The sequence below is a fragment of the Elgaria multicarinata genome, chromosome 1, assembly GCF_023053635.1.
Source record: "Elgaria multicarinata webbii isolate HBS135686 ecotype San Diego chromosome 1, rElgMul1.1.pri, whole genome shotgun sequence".
Taxonomy (NCBI): Eukaryota; Metazoa; Chordata; class Lepidosauria; order Squamata; family Anguidae; genus Elgaria; species Elgaria multicarinata.
This window is the reverse complement of record NC_086171.1, coordinates 19,382,334-19,404,897: the sequence shown is the minus strand read 5'-3', so window position 1 is coordinate 19,404,897 and position 22,564 is coordinate 19,382,334. Positions and strand designations below refer to the sequence as shown.

At 42.8% G+C, this 22,564-nt stretch overlaps 2 protein-coding genes across 2 annotated transcripts in view; one reads left to right on the top strand and one right to left on the bottom strand.

Annotated features, from left to right (window-relative positions):
- Window positions 1–22,564, top strand: part of CDCP1 (CUB domain containing protein 1) — a 451,994-nt gene that overhangs the window by 32,666 nt on the left and 396,764 nt on the right. The gene's annotated exons all lie outside the window — the stretch shown is intronic.
- CLEC3B (C-type lectin domain family 3 member B) lies at window positions 10,636–18,649 on the bottom strand. Its single transcript, XM_063124268.1, has 3 exons — window positions 18,456–18,649; window positions 13,003–13,101; window positions 10,636–11,317 (listed from the first exon to the last, which is right to left on the bottom strand). The coding sequence occupies exons 1-3, from the start codon at window positions 18,556–18,558 to the stop codon at window positions 10,917–10,919; spliced, it is 603 nt and encodes a 200-aa protein (XP_062980338.1). The 5' UTR covers window positions 18,559–18,649; the 3' UTR covers window positions 10,636–10,916.

Sequence of the window (22,564 nt, the reverse complement as noted above, 5' to 3'; positions counted from 1 at the left end):
CATAATACTATGCTGTTTCTATGCCACACCCCCTTTTTGTATATTTTAATTCAGGAATTTCAATTTTTGTTGTTTCATGTGACTTTTTGGGGGGGGGGGGTAGGCAAGCAAACATGCAGTAAAGGTCATCATAATTTGCTCTGGTGTGATCCCATCACCCCAAAGTTGAAAACGGCTGAATACCAGTGCATGCAGTCATAGAATTTTTTTTGCTGGTCCTGTTTTAGTGAGCAGCCACAACATACCACCCACACCCTCGTAATCCATTGCATGCTTTGCTTTTCAGGCAAAGCGATTGCTTTAACATGTTTATAAGCAGTGATGTTATATCTGGAAGCTGTCCTAAAATCTGACATTTAAAGGCAGCCTGCATGTTGCAGAATCAGAAATGCTTGTCAAGAAAAAATCACTTGGGTCACTTCTCTAGCTGTGTCTCCACCACTTCACATACAAAAACACACCCAATGTTAGTCCTCTGGAAGCTATTCATAATAAGTATCTGTAGAGAATGGTGTAATTTCCCCCAAATTTGGCTCTTGTGTATCCACCTATTCCCAAATTGGAGACTGTTCTAGCATCTGAACTTGGCTAGACCACTGGAAAGACAAAATTGGTTTTCTGTTACTTTCTTTCTCTTTTGAATCCCAACTTTGCCAAAGCCTGGTTTTGCCAGATTCCAAAGCCTAAGCTAAAGAAATAAAGACTTACAGCTACATCCAAATTCATTTATAGTTATTTTTTTCAATTTGAACACTTGGGGTGAAGGAGAAGGAACTCTGGGTCATTTACTTCCATCCTTTACTAAACAGAAGCATGGGCTTTTAACAACACATCTAAAATAATAACCAGCTGTGAGATCAGTGTACTGAGATTTGAAATCTATACAGAATGTAATGTTTATTAGGTGTAACTCTCATTAAGTGTGATTTTAAAAAATAAAGTTTAACGTTTGCAATACTGTCTCTGATCAACAGCTCACTTGGCTCAGGATTTAGTCTCTAGTAATGGCCAGCTAAACATCCCAAGGGAATTTCACAAGTAGAGAAAGATACATCCTTTGGTAGGTGAATGAATTTAGCCTCTGAATATTAAATCTGCATGTCAAGGTATTGCTGCCAGTAGAGAAGAGCCAGCCCTCTCTTTCATGAATATATGGGAGGAATGACTTTTAAAAACCACTTACTGCTAATGTCAGTCACGCCATCGCATGGTAATAAATTCCATCTGCTGAACTATGTGCTGCAGTAAGAGAAATACTACCTAGGGTTTTCTTAAAAATGGAAGTGTTTGTTGATCAGTCCTCCTAGTGATCCATCTAGCACCAGATCTTTGCAAGTTGTGGCAATGATGTGAGCTAGATGACATGGAATTGAATCCAGACTTAGTCATGCTTAGAGTACACCTTTTCAGATGAGTGGGATTTAGATTTGTCATGACTAACTTAAATTCCATTGATTTCAATAGGTCTACTTTAAGTATGACTCAGTCTAGATCCAACCTCTGGTTTCTGAGAAGAGCTAGACCACCCTTTCCCAACCTGATGCCCTCCAGAAGTGTCACATTACAGTCCCCACTGGCTGGAAATGATAGGAGTTGTAGTCCTCAAGGCACGGGCTCCCTTGCTTTCCCCAGTCAGTAGGGTAGCCACTAATAAATTGCCAAAGAACAGGAAATGCATCACCAAAAAAAGAGGATGCTGATTTGTGTAATGTTTAAATATGCTAATTTATATCTATGGATGCAAATTTAATAATAATAATTTAAAATGAAATGCAATACATCTCACTATAGCATGGAAGACTGTGATCAGATGTGCATTGCTCAGTCTGCTGTCCAGGTGCTGTGGGTGGGCAGCTGCAAAGGCCCTGGGATCTTTCTTCTGATGGAACTTTTATCTTGAAACCGGACTTGTACTGGACAGGCCTTCAAGTACTGTCCTCTGTAAAAGAGGACACCTGACCACCCTATGGGGGTGAGGGGTGGACAAAGCCAGTTCCATACTGAGGTGGCACCTTGAGGAGCTGCTCCTTGAGGCTCCGGATCTGTCAGGAGCCGGCTTCACCCCACCCCTCACCTGTCCCAATCAGGAAAGACCCAAGAAAAATCTGGTCAGCTGGCTATCTAAAGTAGGATGACCATATGAATAGGAGGACAGGGATCCTGTATCTTTAACAGTTGCATTGAAAAGGGAATTTCAGCAGGTGTCATTTGTATATATGGAGAACCTGGCGAAATTTCCTCTTCATCACAACAGTTAAAGTTGCAGGTGCCTTGCCCGCTTTTAAATCTGGTCACTCTAGTATAGCTCCTGCACCTGTTGTTGTGATGAAGAGGGAATTTCACCAGGTGCTGCCTGCATACAAATGACACCAGCTGAAATTCCCTTTTGAATACAACTGTTAAAGTTGCAGGAGCCCTTCCCTCCTTTCCATATGGTCACCCTAGTATGGGGGTGCTGATGGCAGAAAGGGACAAAGAATGAGAAAGAAAGGTTCTAGAAGGAAGGAAGGAAGGAAGGAAGGAAGGAAGGAAGGAAGGAAGAGGGGTGGTGGCCACCCCAGCCACTTTAGGCTCTGGCCTTACCCCTGAGAGATTCTCCCCAAAGATAATGTGGCCCTTGACAGAAAAATGGTTGCTCACCCCTATTTTAAAGGCAATGGGGGCTGGGGGCTCCAATTCAGAATGGATTCCACTGAAATCGGAGCCACCAGCCTCCACTGTCTAAAGGCTTAAATCTTATCTTCTTATAGGAGATCATTTTAACAGTTGAAATTACCCAATAGCAAGTGTTTGCATAATTGAATAACCTCAGAATATTCCCCAAGCAAGACATTAATATTAACTTAATTGGATAAAATCAAGGTTGTTAGCTGCTCAAAAGAGCCTTAAACTGTTTAATCATCTTATTACGTAGTTTTTAAAGAACAGATGGTACTTGATTTTATTCTGGCATTATAAAATCTAATTGAAAACATGCTTAGCGTAAGAATTTTTTTAAACGTGATCCCCAGAAGGACACACATGGCTTTGATTTAAGACTGGTCTTGGCAGCATCTGCCTTGCCCCAAATTGAGCCACACCCTGCACACAAGCACACAAGTTAGAAAGAAGTTGAAGTGAATTGAATAAAATATGTTACTTTTTTTCACTTAGCCGTAAAGATTTACGGGCTGCTTTTCCAGCCAAAAAGGGGCCCTCCCCATGGCTTACACAACTAAGTAGTTAAGGCATCAATTCTATATCCACTTACCTGGCAGTAAGACTCAATGCAATCAATGGGATTTACTTCTAAGTAGACATGCATAGGATGGTGTGGTTGGGCAGCAATTCCGTACCCACTTATCTGGGGCTAGATCTACGCCAAGCAGGATATAACACTTTAAAAGTGGTTTGAAAATGCTATATGGAATGTGTCGTGGGCCCCAACAATTGTCAATACCGTTATAAACCATTATAAAGCAGTAGTATAGATCCTGTAAATTCTATTGAACTTCAATGGGAATTACAGCCAGGTAAGGAACAAGGGATAGCATAGGAACAAGGGAATCAATAATGAAACTAGCACAAAACAAAGCAACAGCTTAAAATAAAAATTCAGCACTAAAAATTTGAGCAGCATAAAGTCAAGTCAAGATCTGCAGCAAGAGCAAGCAGTGGCACAAGAGCAGTACACAAATAAGGGTGGTGGGGAACAATGGGATAACTCATTGATACCAGTAAGACAGTGGCTCATAACTGGGCCTTCTCAGTGGTAGCCCCCACTCTTTGGAATATTCCCCCATGTGAAGTTCGAAAGGCAGAATGGTGTTTAGTTTGAAAACATACTTGTTTACAGAGGCTTTGCCTGACCTGTGAGAGGTTCTGCTACTATCCTGTTTTATAGGGCTGTGCACTTACCCCCCTATCCGCCTCGGAGGCCAGTTTTGAGCCCCCGGAGCAGCCCTGGTTCGGCTCAGGGGTTCTTCACAGGTTGCCCGACCTGCCTCAGCACCAAAGCCGAGGCGAAATGTGGGCCCTCTGAGGCGACTCAGACTTTTCTGGGTGTTGGCTGTGCAGCTGGCGCCCAGAAAAGTCTCCCCTTCCCCACTTACCTGGTGCCTCCGCTGTCCATCGCCACTGTCCTTGCATCTGGCGGCAGTGGTAAGACCCCTCCCCCTTCCCCACTTAACTGCTGTTGCCTCTGTCCGATGCCGACACCACCCTTGCAGGTAAGGGCCCCGCCATGGGCCCGCTCTGAAGCGCTGAGGTGGCCTGAAGCTTTGGAGCCAATTGGCTTTGGCTTCGGGCTGCCTCGGGCTTCACCAGAACCGCCTCGGCTCAGATTCGGGGCCTCTGTCTGAGGTGGAGCACAGCCATACTGTTTTATCCTTTATGGTGTTGTAATGTGTTTAATTTTTTTAATTGTTGGAAAGTCTGATGTGACTTACATTATATAAAGAAAGCACAGTAACACAGCTTTTAATATTAGAGGAAATCAGGGAGCTGTCTTAATATTGTCCTTGCCCCAGGGTGGCTCTGAATCTGTGCTGTGTTGGTTATATGACAATGGCGACCATATGGAAAGGAGGACAGGGCTCCTGTATCTTTAACAGTTGCATAGAAAACGGAATTTCAGCAAGTGTCATTTGTATTCATGCAGCACCTTGTGAAATTCCCTCTTCTTCACACAGTTAAAGCTGCAGGAGCCCTGCCCTCTTTTGTATCTGGTCAAGAGGGCAGGTATCCTGCAGCTTTAACTGTTGTGATGAAGAGGGAATTTCACCAGGTGCTGCATGCGTACAAATGACACCTGCTGAAATTCCCTTTTCTATACAACCTCACCCACCACTGGAATATGGCCACAAAAGTCCCTCACCAAGACTCCTGAGCAAACTTAGCAGTCATGGAATAAGGGGAGAGGTCTTCTTCTGGAACAGTAACTGGTTAAAGAATAGAAAGCAGAGGGTAGGAATAAATGGTAAATTCTCCCAATGGAGGGAAGTAAATAGTGGGGTCCCACAGGGATTGGTATTGGAATCGATTATTTTCAACATGTTCATAAATGATGTGGAATTAGGAGTAGGCAGTGAAGTGACACTGAATTATTTAAGATGGTTAAAACAAAAAGGGATCGTGAGGAGCTCCAAAAGGATCTCTCCAACCTGCAAATTTGCCATTTGCATCCAAATGGCAGATGTGGTTCAATGTAAGCAAGTGTGAAGTTATAACCCAACTTCAAGTATAACCTGATGGGATCTGAGCTGATGGCGACTGACCAAGAAAAAGATCTTGGGGTTGTGGTGGACGGCTCAATTAAAATGTCAGACTAGCGTGTGCCACTGTAAAGAAGGCAAACTCCATGTTAGGCATGATTAGAAAAGGAATTGAGAATAAAACTGCCAATATCTTACTGCCTTTATAAAAACTTATGGTGCGACCATACTTAGAATACTCTGTACAGTTCTGGTCACCACACCTAAAAAAAAAGATGTTGTAGAACTGAAAAAAGTGCAGAAAAGGGCAGCTAAAATGGTCAAGGGACTGGAGCTCCTACCCTATGAGGATTGTTGGGATTGTTTAGCTTGAGAAAAAGGAGGCTAAGGGGAGACCTGATAGAGGTGTACAAAATTATACATGGTATGGACAACGTGGATAGGGAGACATTTTTCTCCCTCTCTCAAAATACTAGAACTCGGGGTCATCCCATGAAGTTGATTGGTAGACAATTCAGGATGGATAAAAGGAAGTTGTGCTTAGGGATGGATAAAAGGAAGTTTAACTATGTGCTTCTTCACACAGCACATAATTAAACTATGGGATTCCCCACCACAAGATGGCCACCAACTTGGATGGCTTTGAAAGGGGGTTGGATAAATTCCTGGAGAAGACTATCAATGGCTACTAGTCCTAATGGCTAAGTGCAACCTCCAGTATCAGAGGCAGTAAGCCTGTATACACTAGTTGCTGGGGAACATGGGTGTGAGGATGCTATTGCACCATGTCCTGCTTGTGGGTCCCTGGTTAACAGTTGGTCGGCCACTGTGTGAACAGAGTGCTGGACTAGATGGACCCTAAGTCTGTCCCAGCATGGCTCTTCTTATCTTCTTAAGAGCTTCTTCAAAATTTAATTTTGCCCTTGGGCTGAGAGAGATTCAACACCCTTGTTTTATGCTATCAAACTCACCCCACATCCAAATTGGGAGCCTAGGTGTTGCTCTACAAACTTAACCTAATGGTTAATCTGGCCTCAAGTGCTAGGGCCACACATGTTCTGTCATCTGTTTGGACATTAGAACTTTTCACATGGTTTTAAATAGTTATCGGTGCCAGTATTGAGCAGATGGGATCCATTTGTTCTGGGTAATTGCCATTTCAAGTATTTTAAACAGAGCCAAGGTTCTTGACATGAAAGCAAATACCACAGAATTCTGGACATTATTCACAAAGGGCCACCAACTGTCTTTCTGTCATCACTTCTCCTCCTCCAGTCTCCTTTCTTCTCCTGTGTTGCTTGTGGAGATAAGAACATAAGAAGAGCCCTGCTGGATCAGACCAAGGGTCCATCTAGTCCAGCACTCTGTTCACACAGTGGCCAACCAGCCGTTGGCCAGGGACCAACAAGGCAGGACATGGTGCAACAGCACCCTCCCACCCATGTTCCCCAGCAACTGGTGCTCACAGGCTTATTGCCTCGAATACTGGAGATAGCACACAACCATCAGGGCTAGTAGCCATTGATAGCCTTTGCCCCCAGGAATTTATCCAACTCCCTTTTGAAGCCATCCAGATTGGCGGCCATCACCACATCCTGTGGCAGTGAGATGGAGATAGAAGCTTATTAAACAATAGCTAGAATCTCTGAATGGGAAAGCTAGGAGAGATAAGAGGTCATTGCAAGAGGAACTGGCAGGCTAAATGGGCCATGCTGGCAAATAATTGTAGTGTAGTTGGCAGATACTGAAATGCACCCCATTTCAGACCTCCAAGTATATGACGAGCACAAATAGTATCACGTTTTACCCTGTTGTCATTTAATATGCTTGGATATTTTAACTTCAGCACTTTCATAAAATGAACAAAGTTATGAAAACAGCAACCCTCCTTGATTTGAAATCCAAGGCAGTCTTGACTTCTTGGGGTCAAAGGAGTCGACAGAAAAATAGTATTTCAAAGACCATATTTTTGGGGACATATTATTGAGATCACAAGGAATGCTTTCTAGAGTTTGCTGGCTCAAAATGGCTTTGATGATTATTCAGATGACATGTCACATAATTCACGTCCAAATAATTTGCTTGCACAACTCTAAGTTTACTTCAGTTTGTTACCACAGCTGTTGCCATTGCTATGTCACATGTTAATAGAGAGCTGGCCTGTGCCAAGTTACATAAGGGACATATAACCACAAATATCAAATGATAGATTAATGGAAAGTGATGAATAAATCAAGTAATTTTGAAACGACAGATTCTGTGAGGTATATACAAAGCTCATACAATTAAAATGGAGTTTGCTAAAGTATTCTTGGGTTTTGTGAAATCCCAAAGATTGCCAGCATATTCAATTATACAAATAAAACAAATACATTCACATTTGCATAATGTAATCTCCATGCACTATTTGTGAGCTCCATGGCATAGAACCTCTTTTTTTTCCCCAATCCAGAAGAAGTTAGTGGGTTGGATCCAGGATCTTCCTTCTGCAAGAGGAAGCGCTCCACCCAATTTTGAGGACCCCTGCCCCCCATTGCTCACTCTATTCAACAGGGATTCCTAGAATCACAGAATCATAGAATAGTAGAGTTGGAAGGGGCCTATAAGGCCATCGAGTCCAACCCCCTGCTCAATGCAGGGCTCCACCCTAAAGCTGGCCCTGACTCTCTGTGTAGAATTCCAGGGGGATGGAGGAGCTGCCATGGGGAGGAGGGGGTGAAGTTCACTCGAGTCAATGCAGTTGATCCAGATTAAACCTAGATCCAACCGATGAACATTTAAATCCCACTGGAATTGCAAATATTGGGATGGATCCAGATCTGGCTGTGTGCAACTAGGCAGGCAAAAGCAGACCTCTCCACTTTTCTCCTCCACATGACAGCCCCTCCAATCCCCTAAGAGCTCCAGCACACTAGCGATTTATCACACTCTAGCCATGCCTGGTATGTGTTTTTACAGTGTGGTACTCACATGATGTTGTCCACGTCCTGCGCTCATCTCGCCTCTTCCCCTCCCTTTTATGTCTTACTTTGGAGCGGGGAAAGTCTAGGGTTTTTTCCCCCTCCGTGCGCAATAAAGCCGCTCCTCCTTGTCCTATATTGGACCATCCCGTTTTTGTTGTGTGTGTGTGTGTTGAAGGGCGTTCTCTCTGACAAAAGAGGAGGGCAGGGCAGTTTTCCCCTCAGGGGGAAACCACGGACTCAAGGCGTGGGGGGGGGAAGTAGGTGTGATGGAGCTCTAAAAATGTTATGCAGAGGGTTGTGGGGATCCCTGCTGAATGGAATGAAGTGTGGTGTGAGGGAAAGGAGGGGATCCCTGAAAATCGGACAGACGCACTTCCCGAGAGTAGAACTCTTCCATCCATGGAAGGCAGAACCTGGATCCACCCCATGATTTAGATTGCAACTAACTTGTTCCACTGCAGGAGCTATACTAGAGTGACCAGATACAAAAAAGGGCAGGGATCCTGCAGCTGTATCTGTTGGGATGAAGAGGGAATTTCACCAAATGCTGCATGCATATAAATGACACCTGCTGAAATTCCCTTTGTTAAAGATACAGGAGCCCTGTCCTCCTTTCCATATGGTCATCCTAACGAATGTGTTCTATCATAACTTTTTACATTATTTTTAAAATTGCTTACTGCCTCGTCCTTCTCCTCCTCATCAAAAAAGCATGCTGGGAACAGTGACTTGTACAGAAACTATGGATCCAGCTGTGAAGGCCAGCAATTCTTACCTCCCCCAACCTGGCACCCTCCAGATGTTTTGGACTCCAACTCCCATCATCCCCAGCCCATATGGCCAATGGTCAGGGATGCTGGGAGGTTGCAGTTGAACATCTGAAGGGTCACACTTCCCCACCCACTCTCTAAAGGCCTTTCAGTGCATCACGCCTCCATTTTCAATTCAGAGGAAAAGATGGACCTCAGGAGCTTGGGGAACACTGCTGTGGACAATGACCGCTCAGGGCTCTTGGATTTAGGATAACTTAGTCCTATTGAGGCAGGGGATTAAGGTAACAAACCTGAACAGTGTTGTGGGATGTGCTAATAACTCCCATTAAAGTTCAGGGGAGTCAATTAGTTTAAACCTCCAGTTGAACTCAGGTGAGCCTCATGGATGGGCTATATTGAGGAAAAATCCTTGTCCAGTAAAGCAAACATTGTGCAGTTGAGTTCTTTCTGCTGCCCTGTTATTTTCTGGTTGGCTGATGGATAACTTTGAAGGACGTATTCACATCTTAACAAGAAAACACACCATTAAAATGGAGGGTTGACACTATTCTTTAACAAGCCATATTTCTTTATTCTTTGGTCATCTCAACAGAAAGTTTGGCAGTGATAATCTCAGATATAAATCTTTCTAGATCCTTCTACCCTAGCTCACCTGCTATAAAAATCTGAAAGATACTTGTGCGCTGTATGTGGTCATGTAAAACTAGCCAACTAAGTCATCTCTAGTGGGTTTTAGAAGAACGTTTGCCACAATTCAATGTTCTGTGCCAAAGAATGGGGCATAGATGTATACTTCTGTCTTACTCATTTAAACAGAGGAAGGCAATCGTGTCCTTTTGAATGAATGGGGACATCCCCCTTGGTGAATGCAAGTGATCCATGCGTGCAGTTGGGCACATACAGTCAGAGAGAGAGAGAAATTCTTGATCCATTCATATTGCTGAGGTTGAGAAGTATTGGGTTTAGCACTGTTCTCTCAGTATCGTGAAGGCACTGGATCAAACCGCCTGCAGCAGAAACATGGATTTCTTCTCCCTTCAGTTCCAATTTAGGAGACGATTATACAGATTGGAGCTGTAGTAACCCTTTGGCATCTTCCAGTCATTACCACCACCAACAACAACACTGCAATAAGATGCAATCTTTTTTTGCTCTTGGTTGCCTGTTCCCTGGCTTCACCGTTTGGTTTTGGTTACTTCTTTTCCAGTTTTTGCCTTGTGTTTCCAGCCAGATGTGCCCAGCAAAAGGAAGTTACTGTAGCTCAGAGATATAGGACTCGTCCACCAGCAGATGCAAGATTTTTTTGATTTCGTCTTTATAATGATGAATGCTCTCGCTGGCTCGTCTTTGGCTTCTCGTTGTTACACTGGTGTTGCTCAGTTTAGGCTAGTTTAGGCTGAGACAGGTCCTCTGAACTCTGATTTCAGGGGTGCCAAAGTTGCTAAATGGACTTACGTGGCCTAACAATTTGGCTCTGAGGAGGGTGTAACATTAAATGAAAGCAGGCTGTGCTAAGGAACTTTCAGCTTTTCGTTCCAATAGATGATAAACAGGACACTTCAGCGAATGCTGGTTTTATTTGGTGCAATCAGCAGGAGAAACAAAAAATAGGATTGCAGGAAAACTACATGCAGCAACGAATGAGCCTTATGTACCATATTATTATTATTATTATTATTATTATTATTATTATTATTATTATTATTATTGCAAAGTTAGAATGTTGCTCAGACAATGAAGCCTTCCTAATAAGTTTCTGGTGTAAAAATATATCTATATCTATAACTCATGCCTTAGTAAGAATAATGCAGCTTTCAGCCAATTAAAGTGCAGCTTAGATTTCATTCTAATCCTTTACCAAGCCATGAATTGATGTGCCAAGAGTATATATGTGTGTGTTCCTTGCCGATGTGTGTGTATATTTACACACACACACACAGCTCCATTCCAGGTGCCAAATGGAATGCCTTTGCCTTATTCTCCCACTCTTAAACGATCATGAACTGGCACACATAAGGCAGCTGGTCTCTGCACCTCTTGTCAAACCATTTGCCGACAGCAACCCCAGACAGCGCTGCACAGTTTTCTAGCTTCCCGCCATCCGGCTGGGTGGTGATCTCCGTTTCCCAGTTCTTATAGCCAATGCTACTGCTTGTCATGTCCACCCAGTTTCCTTCAGCTGCCAGGTCATTAATGCCGAGCCAAATTTCCGTCTCGGTCCCAAGGCTTTTCCTCACGTAGTCATAGAGAGCGTCATTTTCATCTCCAGTCTGCGGGGTACTGAGTGTGCCACCCTGGGAGATGCAGTCTTCACTGGCATCGTGATAGGTCTTGGCATTGGGAAAAGCCAGGAAACATTTGAGATTGATCTTGGTGCCTTTCAGACAAACTAGCAAGAGACAAAAAGTGGGGGTGGGGATGGGGCGGGGGGAGGAGAGACAAGGTGTCATCAGAAAAGGAAGATTGTATTTGGAGGCATAATAATGATGCGGTTAAGTGTGAGTGTCTCTATATTAAGGGGAAATTGCGTTGTTTACTTTGCTTCCTGGTTTGTTTGGGGTTTTTGGTGCAATTATTATGGGCTGCATTACACCGGCGGAGAGGGATGACCACATGCTTTGTATTGAATACTTCCCCTCCCTTCAAGTCTATTGAAACAGCACCATCTAGTGGTTGAAGATCCTACTTTTCCCCAGATATCAACAGGGAATACCATGGGAGACGTCCTGGTCATTGACAATGTCATGTAATGGACCTGAAAACTTCTGTGAATAGCCAATCACAAGCATGCAATGCATTGCTTGTTTAGAGGAGCCCTGTATCTATAAGGAAGCAGTTTCCCATTAGATATACTTGCCAAAGCATGCTGGTAATGTTCAAATCAAAAACGTTCACTCTCCTCTCCCCCTTTGCTGGCACTTTCATTGCAATAAGGGGTGTCACAAGCATTTATTGGAAAGTAACTGTGGCATCACTGGTGACAAGCAAAGCAATGTTTTTAAACTACATTTTAGAGTCCTGGTATAAGTGGGGTCAAGGAGCGCCTCAGTCCCTTCAGAAGGACTTTCCTGATTCCTCCGGTTATTGAATGAGCTCTCATTTACCTGAGATTGGCCCTGTTCAGAAGACACCTTAAACCATGGCTTTAACCATGGTGGTTAAGTCAGAAATCCAGGCTGTGTTCAGGAGACACCTTAAACCACGGCTTTAACCACGGTTTAAAGTGTCTTCTAAACATGGCCTGGCTTTCTGGCTTAACCACCATGGTTAAAGCTATGGTTTAAAGTGTCTTCTGAGTGGGTCTGTTGATGTTCAAAGAGCTGTTCTTCACCTTGGCAGTAAAGTGTGGATGCAGCATTAAGTTGCCATGCTGGTCCACACAACCCAGACCTCCAGAGCATGGCTCCCCTGTTCCAGTGTATGGCATGGCATGGCTTCTTCTTGGGATTCTTACTGTTAGGAGGTAGCTGAGGGAACTCTAGCCTGCTGTCCATGTCCACCTCCTACTGCCACTGCCACTGCCACCTAAGGTGCTTCAGAGATGGTGGCTGACCCATACTTCTGCTAGGTCTTGGAGAAGGGAAATGAAGGATCATTGCATGGTGAGAAATGGCACAACCCATGATCTAAGTTAGAGGTTTCTTCTCAGGGAGAGCTGGAGACACAGGGGGTTGGCTAGGGGGCACTGTGGTTATGTGGTGGGGATCTCACTGGGTAGAAGAACACATGATGTGCTCGGCAATGCAACTGATGTCTACCCTCTGAAATGGGTATCCCACTACCTGCCAAACAGTTGCAGTGACCTCTCTCTAGTCTAGGAGTACAGTTGCCAGCTTATAAAATGCCATAGCTCAACATGCTATTCCTGAGCACTTTTTGTGGGTGAAATTTTCTGGGGAAAGGGGTGGGGGAGAAGGTTCACTTTCTCCCTGGACTGCTGCTCAGTGTAATCATACCCCCTCTTTTCCATAGGAAGCTGTCTTATACTGACCATTGTATTCCACAAGACCATTGTATTCCACAAGATGAGTCAATTGTGTGGTGTGTGAAAGTTATGGCTGTCAGGGTTTGTACCTGTTTGAAGTGCTTGCTTTTCCTTTAGCAGAACCACCTCCTGGGAGATATTGTCTAGCTGCTCCTTCAGATCTTCAATCATTTTGAGGCTTACAACGTCTGTCAAGCAAACAAGCAGTTCAATGATAATATCAGTCTTCTTCACCTAATGCATGAAGTCACATTTACGAATGGAGTCAGCACTTGCTCCTCCATTGGTGATGCAACCAAATTGTATAGTGAACGAAAAAGAAAGCGGCATCTTATTATGCATACTTGTCAAAAAGATGGCATAGTGCATGATATTAACAGTGGATAATATTTCCATGCTGCAAAGACCTTTACCACCTCTTTGCTGCATATCACTTCTACAGAGGTTAGTTTTTAAAAATGGTAATCCTAGTCCAGTGGAGGCTGGTGGCACCGCTATCCTGGTTCCCTATTCATTCTTTCCTCCCATACCCTGTTGTACACTCCCCGTCCCGCTTTTACCTCGATATACTTTTTAAAAAGGGGTGATGCTACCAGGTTTCTAAAGTGCTCTGTTTCAGTAATATTACATTACCCACTGTTTTGATACAATTAAAAATAATTTTCATACTTCCATTTATGGCACTGCACAAGGATCAGGGACATCTGGCAGTGCTGCAGATATTAATCGTTCAAGATGATTGTTTAAGGCAACGCTTGTTGACTTGTTGTGATGGCAACCAAACGCTTATGCTTTTGGTTGCTATCACAAGCTATTTTCAAGTCACTGTGTGGACTGCACTGGCTTTTGAACTCCACTGCACCCTCTAATCCATAATAGCCATGCTGGGCTTTACATAGAAATTGATCTTGAGATGAGAGAGAGGCAAGCCCATAGCATCCAATTAACTAGCACTTCAGTTCCTGAGCCTCAGTTCACTTCAGCCTTTAATTAATCTTCATCTTGTGTAAACAGGGTAAAAACTGAATCAAGCTAATTGGTTGCTCTTGCCATATAAATAAGCCCTTAGTAGAACAGAAGCCTGGAATGTTTCTAGGCAGATTCATTTATCTGTTAGTCTATGCATGCATCAACATTCATTCTTGACATACAGCATAAAAAGTACATTTCAAATCTGGTTAGAAATGGGACCCAAATAGCCCCAAACCTGGCCACCTTGTTGATTTTAATCCTATGCACTTGTCCATTTTAGTGAGATTATGAGCTTCTCTACATTTAAACCCGCTCCCCTGCACTGCTTTCTGCTCCCGTTTTAATTCTGGGGTTGCAATTAGCTCAATTACACAGGTTGCCATGTAGTTTGGATTGAATACTTCCTATCTCTGTGTCTTCCATTCAACACAATAAAACAGCACCATCTAGTGGCAGAACTATAGCACAATGCCATCTTTACATGGGGCAATTTTGCGTTTTCAGACAGTGGAATAAAGGGGGGATAGTGCGGGAGATGTCCTGGCTGTTCATGACATCATGTAATCAACCCGCAAACTTCCATAAGTGGCCAGTCACGATTGTGCTGTAAATCACTTAGTGTTTGAGTAACTGCCCACATGACGTAAATGACAAGAATTAAAAACATCTGATAAGTACAAAAGGAGAAGTGCATGTTACTATTAATGATATCACTACTTTAGTTATTGCTCAGTTCACTCTGATGAGCTCCACTAACATTGCATTAATCATTATTACTTTGATTGATTTTAATCAAAAACATTATGGGGAAATATCTACTTTATGGCACTCTCATCAAAGGGAATCTTTCATCATAGAACTGTTCTTATTTAAAACGATGCTCTACTTGCCCCTGGGATGCATACACAACACTCTTTGCTGTATCTCAGCATGAGTATGATTTTATGCAGTCACTGTTGACACAGGATATTTCGCCTGTGCCATTCCCTGCATTGGCAAATGTATACTTAACCACAAAAACGAGCTGTCTGAAAGGTGCCATAAGACGATTGCTCTGCTTTGGTTCATGGTTCGATATAAATTGAGGAACTTCTCAGGGAACTTGTTTAAGAACTCAGCCACTAGAGAATGATAGGAAAAGAGTTTGCCAAGGGTAATTGTTTCCTAAACAAACAAACAATGGACGAATAGCAAGTCACTGTAATGCAGTTTTCCCTAACCTGGTGACCTCCAGGGGATGGATCCAGGATCTGCCTTCTGCAAAAGGAAGGTTTCACTCACGAAAGGTTCCCCTATGTAATTTGGGGGGGGGGTTCCCCTTCCACCCCATTCAGTAGCGTCTCTTGACTCTGTATAGCATTTTCAGGGGTCTGTACGGAAACTGATTGCCTTATAAGGAAGTCTGAAGCATATACATGCTGAATGTGAGAAAAGAATTTGAGGGGAACAGTATAAGCAGGATGGGTAATGTACGTCCAGTGCATGATCAGCTTATGCTGTCCTCATGATAAGTGAAGAAAAATATCTGTGACCAGTACGTGCTGCCTGGCTCAGGCTAGTTTGTTTACTGAAATGTATAGAACTTGAAACCAATGAGCTTCGATCTGGGGAGTAACCAGAAATCATAAAAGGGAGTTGAGTCCCTTTGTCTTCAGAGTTGTTTCAAAATCACACTTTCCAGCATGTTGTAGTCAGATCAAATTCTGTTTTATTGAGTCCACTTAGACAGCTGCCATGAGAAGGAGGGGGCATGAAAGTCCATTTCCATCAGAGTAGTTGATTCAGCGTAAATCTGGAACCCACCCAGAATGTGTTGGTTCAGAATTGCAGTCCGACACTTCTGGAGGGCACCAGGTTGGGTAAGGCAGTGCTAAATTACACTTACCAAGTGGCTGGGTAGTCTTAGTTAGGCTGGCTAACCAGGTTTTTAAGTTTAGAAAAGCCTACTCTAGAAATCTATAATGTCCTCCACTGCATTTGAGGGCACCAGGCTAGCTTAGGGGAAGTAGGCCAGGGCACGTTACCCACACACTTTGTCTGCTCCTCTCCCCTCAGCAGCTACCTCACTCTGCCTAACGTTAGGGCCAGCTTTGACCACCCTGCCTCATCTGTGGAATTTTACGGCGGTCCAGACAATGTTGTCTTCCACTTGCAATCCTCCTGTTTTCCCACTGCCTCTTCCATCTATTTTGTTACCATGGATAATTCGTTAAGGATAATAGATGGTCTTTGGGAATTCCAGGAGTGCAGTGAAAGAAAAAAGTGAGGTCAGAACAGTCCGGTTGTCAATTGCCAAGAGGTCGTGGAGCCAAGCATCACAGCTGGTTAGGGGTCATCTAAAAGAATGGTCTATGAGAGTGTCATGGATCCATGAATCCAGGAATACGAGTCTCTTCATAAAGCATAAGTCAGAGAGATGAGGAAAATGACAGTTTGTCTGCTGCAAGGTGTGACTGTGGCTGAGCTGATTTATAGCCAGCTGTTAATCAGCACAGCTGGCTCATTAGGACTATGTGTTGTTCTTAAGTGAACCCGCACGCGGTGCTTGGTTTCTCTCCCTCTGCTGCTCCTGTCACTTGCTTTTCTGGCATTTTTAAAGCTCTGCTAAGATTATTCCCTGTGATATATGTCTATTTCTGAAAATATGTTAACCTCTGCTTTAGTATGGCTGTTCTGTTTTATGATGGTCTTTTAAAAAAAATACATAGCTGTTATTGGGTGGTATTTTAAATTGCGATTTTAACTTCTTTTAATCTGTATGTTGCTCTGGCTATTGGGTGACTGATAAATGGAATAAAATAAATATACTTCTATCCAATGTTAGTCCTTCTTAGAGTAGACCCAATGAAATGGCTGGGACATATGTATCTAATGTTAGTCCTTCTTAGAGGAGACCCATTGAAATGACTGGGATATATGTTAGACTATCATTGGATACAACCTTGCATTTTACTGTCTGACTGAAATACCAAAATTGTTAGGGTAACTCCTGATGAGCTAGAAACATGCAATATGATAGAGATGTAGTTTAATAACCATATCCACACTTGCTAAAGAGCTTAAATTCTGTACCAGCATAGCTCAATGCATCCAGATTACTAGACAAATCTGAAACAAGCTATTTGTATGCCTCCCCTGTGAAACAGGGACAAGCAGTGTAGCCCACAATTAAGGCACTTCCAGATGACTCAGAAAAATATAAATTGTTACTAACATAGTTCAGTGCACCATGATTACTTTTTTTAAAGCAATCTGGGATATTTGTAAGTAACCTCTTAATATGAGAGAAAATATGTATCCCAAAATAGTTAAGTACTTCCAGACCATACAGAAACCTGGAATTTGGTACACATATAGACTGAGGCACATTGATTAGTTTAAAGAAGTCTGAAAGGGGATGTTTTTGCACTTAAGAGTAAAAACCAGGGGCATAAAGATTACCTCACGAGGTAAGCTGGCATTCTGGCATGAAATCGTGGGCTCATGTGAGTTCTGTTGGTTTTTCGGACTTGGCTTTGATGGAGGGCAAATCTTTCAACAGCAGCAAGCATAAAGGTATGCTTGCAGAATGCAGTTTCACCACCTCGCCCTTTATTTTTGTTCCCTGCCTCCCAGGGGACCTGCATGTTCCAATTAGGGCTTGAGACAGAACCGAATAACAGCTACGTTTACATTTTTTTAAAAAGGAGGGAACATCCATTTTTGCTTTCTTTTTTTTTTGTCCCCATGGCATTGGATACATCTTGCAATCCATTTTATTTATTTACAGTATTTACATACCACTCCCCATTTTACACCTCCTTCAGAGGCTGTCAGCAAAATCCTCTACATTTCTACAGAGAAGTGCTTATTGCTGAATTCAATCGGACTTGTTGTGTATAGGATAGCAGTTCAGTTCAATGTCTCTGCCTGTCTTCCAGGTCAATTTTTTTAAACTAAATAAATAAACTGTGCACTTGAGGAGTAAATACATCAACTGCACTGTATTTCTCCCCCTCTCACTCTTATTTTATTTAACATACTACCTGATGAAGAGTTCTGGAGAACTCTAAAGCTTGCTTGCTTGCTAATATTTTAAGTGGTCCTTATGGATTTTGGATATGTAGATATAACCATACACAAGGCAGAATGAGCTCCATTTGTGAATTCTATTCATTTTCAAGCAGAAGCAAGGTCTTTGGATATTGTAACCTGGTCAAAGTTTTTTAAAAAGAAACTTGTAGCCTCTCTTGGACGTAACCTTGATGGAAGTATGATAGAAATAAAGATTTATATACGTAGTTTAAAAAAGGAGAGATCACTCATAGGTAAGACTTGGGGTGCTTCCAGATGGATGGCTCCTCGCATTACCAATCAAAAGACATTGTGCAGCTGTTCCGTCTTTTCCTCCTTAAGAGTCGTGTGTGTGGAAAGAATAAAATGATGGAAATGGTGGAAAAACATGAGAGGGTTAAGAATAGAAGACGGCAACATCTGTACCCCCTAGTAAAATTGCATGCACAACAAAGAGTAATTGCAGAATAAAAGCCTAATCTGGAAGCACCCTTGGAGATTTTCTTGGATGTCTTACCTCTCCTGGGCTCTGGCTTTTTCTTGGTTCTTGTGCCTTGTTGAATTGTCATGTGTGCCATACAAAAAAGGCATACAAGAAGGCAAACTCCTCGGAACGGCATTCTTCTTCAGCTGCTGCAATTCTCAAAGGGAGTGGAGCTGAAATGGATTTGAGCTGCCTCGAGCCAGGCTTCTTAACATGGGCTTTAACCAAAAATGTCTGGCCAAGAAACAGTTCCAGATTCTTCCGTAGCATTCCAGTGACTAGAGGTTATTTTTACAGATTGCTGGGAGAGATCCAGTATCCTAAGGGCTTTCAAACTCTCCCGCAAACATGGAGGGTGTGTGTATGTGGAAATGAGATATTTCTCTCATTTCCTAGGTCTTTCTTAAACTTACAGATAAAATAACCAAGTGTGAAATGTTTATTTCCCCATAGATTCATTGAGATTCCAAAATAGTGTTGCCACCTTTTTCTCTGACTGGGGCTCTGTGCCTAAGTGCTAAGCTTGCCAGATTTTTAATCAGTCACTGTAGCTATGCTTTTACAACAGCTGCTCAATGTTCACACATTTATTTATTCATTTAATACTAAAAAATTCTGCAACAGAGGCATGCAAACTGGCCAACAAAATCCAGCAAACAAATCAGAAATAAAAATAAGAACCCACAACATTAAAATAAATGACACAATACTAAGCTACTAAGTATACAGGGAGAGAGTGAACAAACAGCAACCTAGTTAAAAAGTTTAATGATGTTATTTAGCTCCGTGTCACAAAAGCTTCATCTGATGGATTCTGCATAGTAAACTATGCACAAGAGGAGGCAGTAAATCGGGAATCTTACTAATGGAAGGTAGAAATTCAATAGGTCTAGCATTTCCCAGCATGGAGATAAATTGATGATAGTTCCAAATATTGAAAACTTGCCTGCCACACTCCGGCTAAAAGAACTCTGCCACTGTGCAAGCAAATAAAGCCCTAACCTAGCAGCTCCACAAGTATGGAGCAATGATTTTTTTTGTCCATTTAGCAATTTAGAGATGGTCCCTAAAGACAATGGCATAAGCAATCAATCACCATTGGTTTAAGAATACACTCTAATGGCCAATCGGAGGTTTGCACATCATGATAAACCATGGTGGTTTATAAACTACTCACACTCTTGTCTGCGAGTGGTTTTCCCCAACCGCCAAAATAAGCCACCATGATAAGCCACGGTCTGCAATGTGGTTTATTTAAACCATCATGTCTTACTGCGCCATCCACAGGTGGTTCTAGAATAATTTAAAGATAGCCTACAGAGTCCCTAGGCAAGAGCAGTTAAAACCGCAGGTGCTACTCAGCTCCAGCTGGCAGATCTCTGTTTCTGAGATCTGCCTAGCTGCCAGTCACAGATAACCAATGAGAAAAGCAAATGACATAGTGCACAAGAAAAAAAAAGAGCAACATCAGAATTACCCTATCTGTGAAGTGGTATTTCACAGTAGCTCTATAGTGCTACTGTGCAATAGTGCAAATTATAAAGGAAAGAGCGGCATCACCAATTACCCTATATGTGAAGTGGTGAATGCCTGAAACAGTGCTACTGCGAATTAAATAGGAAAATGTGGCAGTGAAAGGAATGGGGAGGGGGGGGTCACATGGTTTGGAAAGAGCATCTGGTGCCTCCCTACTAGGGGTGTATCAAGTTTTGTCTCAATCCTCAAATTTTCAAAGGTTTATTTGTGCCAACCTCTTTTTGGTGCATATCGGGGTTTCACTCTTCTGGGTGTAATCATGCAGGGTTTGGACAGCTTACTAAGGAAAGCTGAATACGATCATGGAGAGGAAAATGAGGTAGCTGTACATCGAGAGTTATCAGGGAGTGGTATCCAGCACAAAGGAAGCTGGGATACCATCCTGGCTGAGCAGGACTGTAGAAGGAGGGGTGAGGGCAGGAGAAATAAGCTATGCACAGTAGCTGATTTCCGTGATCCTGTGGTGGGGATACAGTAGTTTATAAACTACTGTGAATAGGTTATAAGCCATCACAGCTTAAAGTGACGTGCAAATCCGGCCGTAATTGTTGAACTTCCTCTCTGCCCCTGGTATTAATGGTGTTGTGAATTGTTATTGTGAATAGATATCTTTTGTTGGTGGTGTTTTGTGGGTGTTGATGTTTCTCTCTCTCCCCTTTTTTTGTTTTGTTATAATTGCAAATAAAATTAGAAAAAAAATTGAAATCAGGATGAACTTCAGAGGGGAAAGTAGAAACAAGTTACTCAGTATGACTTTTCCATTCCCAGTTTGGACACAGCCAGATTCCACATCAGCAAAATCTATTAAATAATTAGGTCATGAGGGAATTCATATATCCTTTCTCAGAAAGAGTGATGCTTTGGCGGAGGTGGAACAGTTGCCAGAATGTTAGCTAAGATACTGCATGAAAAGAGGATGTCATGCAACAGCAGGCTCTGGATAGATTGAAAGTAGGCACTTCGTGACACCAGCTAATCGCTTCATGGTGGATGTTCTATGTTTACTTAGAACCGGTTTGCACATGGAGTGGTGATAGCCAAAGTGATAGTATACCAACATCCTTTAGTTCACATTTACATGCATTTATCTGTAGGAACCCATGAATTAAGAGTAAATCAGCCTTCCCAAACCTAGTGCTCTCCAGAAGTTTTGCACTACAGCCCCCAACATGCGTGAACATTGGGCTGCTGGGAGTTGCATTCCAAAATGTCTGGAGGACACCAGGTCAGGGAAGTCTGTCAACACTTACCTGGTTCTAAGCGGTTGCCCAAATCGGACCTTGAAAAAGCTGCACAAAATGTCTTTGCACTTACGTATAATCAGCTTTACAGCTCATATGCTACATTTGAATGGAGGAAATCTGTTGGCACCATTGGTCCTGACTTGTGAATCTTGCATATTCCAGTTTCATATTCCAGCTGGAGTCATGGCCTCCCCCACAACGGCCATCATACAACAGTGAAATTATGAGCACATTACTTCCTTAAGGAAGGGGTATGTGGTTTTATATTTATTAAAATGATCCGGTGGACTGGAAGAACTTGAAATAACGCATTTGGGACTTACTAACTAGCAACCTTGAAAATGCAGCATCTTTTGAAACAGCGAAGGTTTCCATAAAACAAATAGCCAATTGCTTCTCATGAAAGAATAAGGTTACTCAAAAGGGGATTTTTGTGGTGTTGCTGATCTGCATTAAAGCTTCCACTGTTTGGTTCAGAGGAACACTTCTATCACTGACACATCAAACGAAATATTTTTAACTACTGGACAGAGTATTCCTCATTTTCTATGAAGCTTGGGGGAGCTCTTGAAATCCTCGGTTTATTCCACCAGGCTTTGGGATGTCTGAGCAAAAGCAATGTAACGTTTCTGGGACAAACACTGAGCTTTTTGCTCCACAGATGTTTCCTTTTATTGTTCGACTGGATGAACTACAGTGAAAACATGCCAAACACTGCGCAGCAACGCATGGAAATTTCCACCAGCCCTGATGGCAAAGGCTGTTCGTGGGTCAGAGAGCAATGCTGGCATGGTGTGCAGCCAGTTGTCTGCCTGGAGCGACATGTCCGAGCATTTCTGTGTCAGGTGAAGTATCTTGCCTGTGAAGTGGCCACACCTTTCTTAGGAGCATGGAACAAGGCAATTAATTTTAATTTATTTACTGCACTTCTGTATCACCCAATAGCCAAAGCTCGTGAGTTCACCTCTGAGGCATTCTTCATGCCTAATTCTTTAAAATTTGCCCAGAGACATGGTACAGATCACTCTGCCAATGCCAGCTGCTATGCTTGTGGGTCCTTTCTCCAGTGCTGACAGCCTATTATGTGTACGGTGGGAAGACCAGGCCAGAAGCCTTGATATACCTGCTCTGTTTGTAGGCCTCTCTGTGTAGTTTGGTTGTTGCAAGTGAAATGCATGATGGGATTGGAATGATGTATGTGCCTGAATTTGCTGTAATGCAGGAACTGCTTAATTGGAAGAAGATGCTTAATTGGAATTTCTAATTGTCAAGACCACTTGATATAGTAGAAGACAAATAAGCTAGCTTGAGAAGGAGGACTGACCATCCAGGACAATCTGACATTGCCAGAAAAGTTATGGA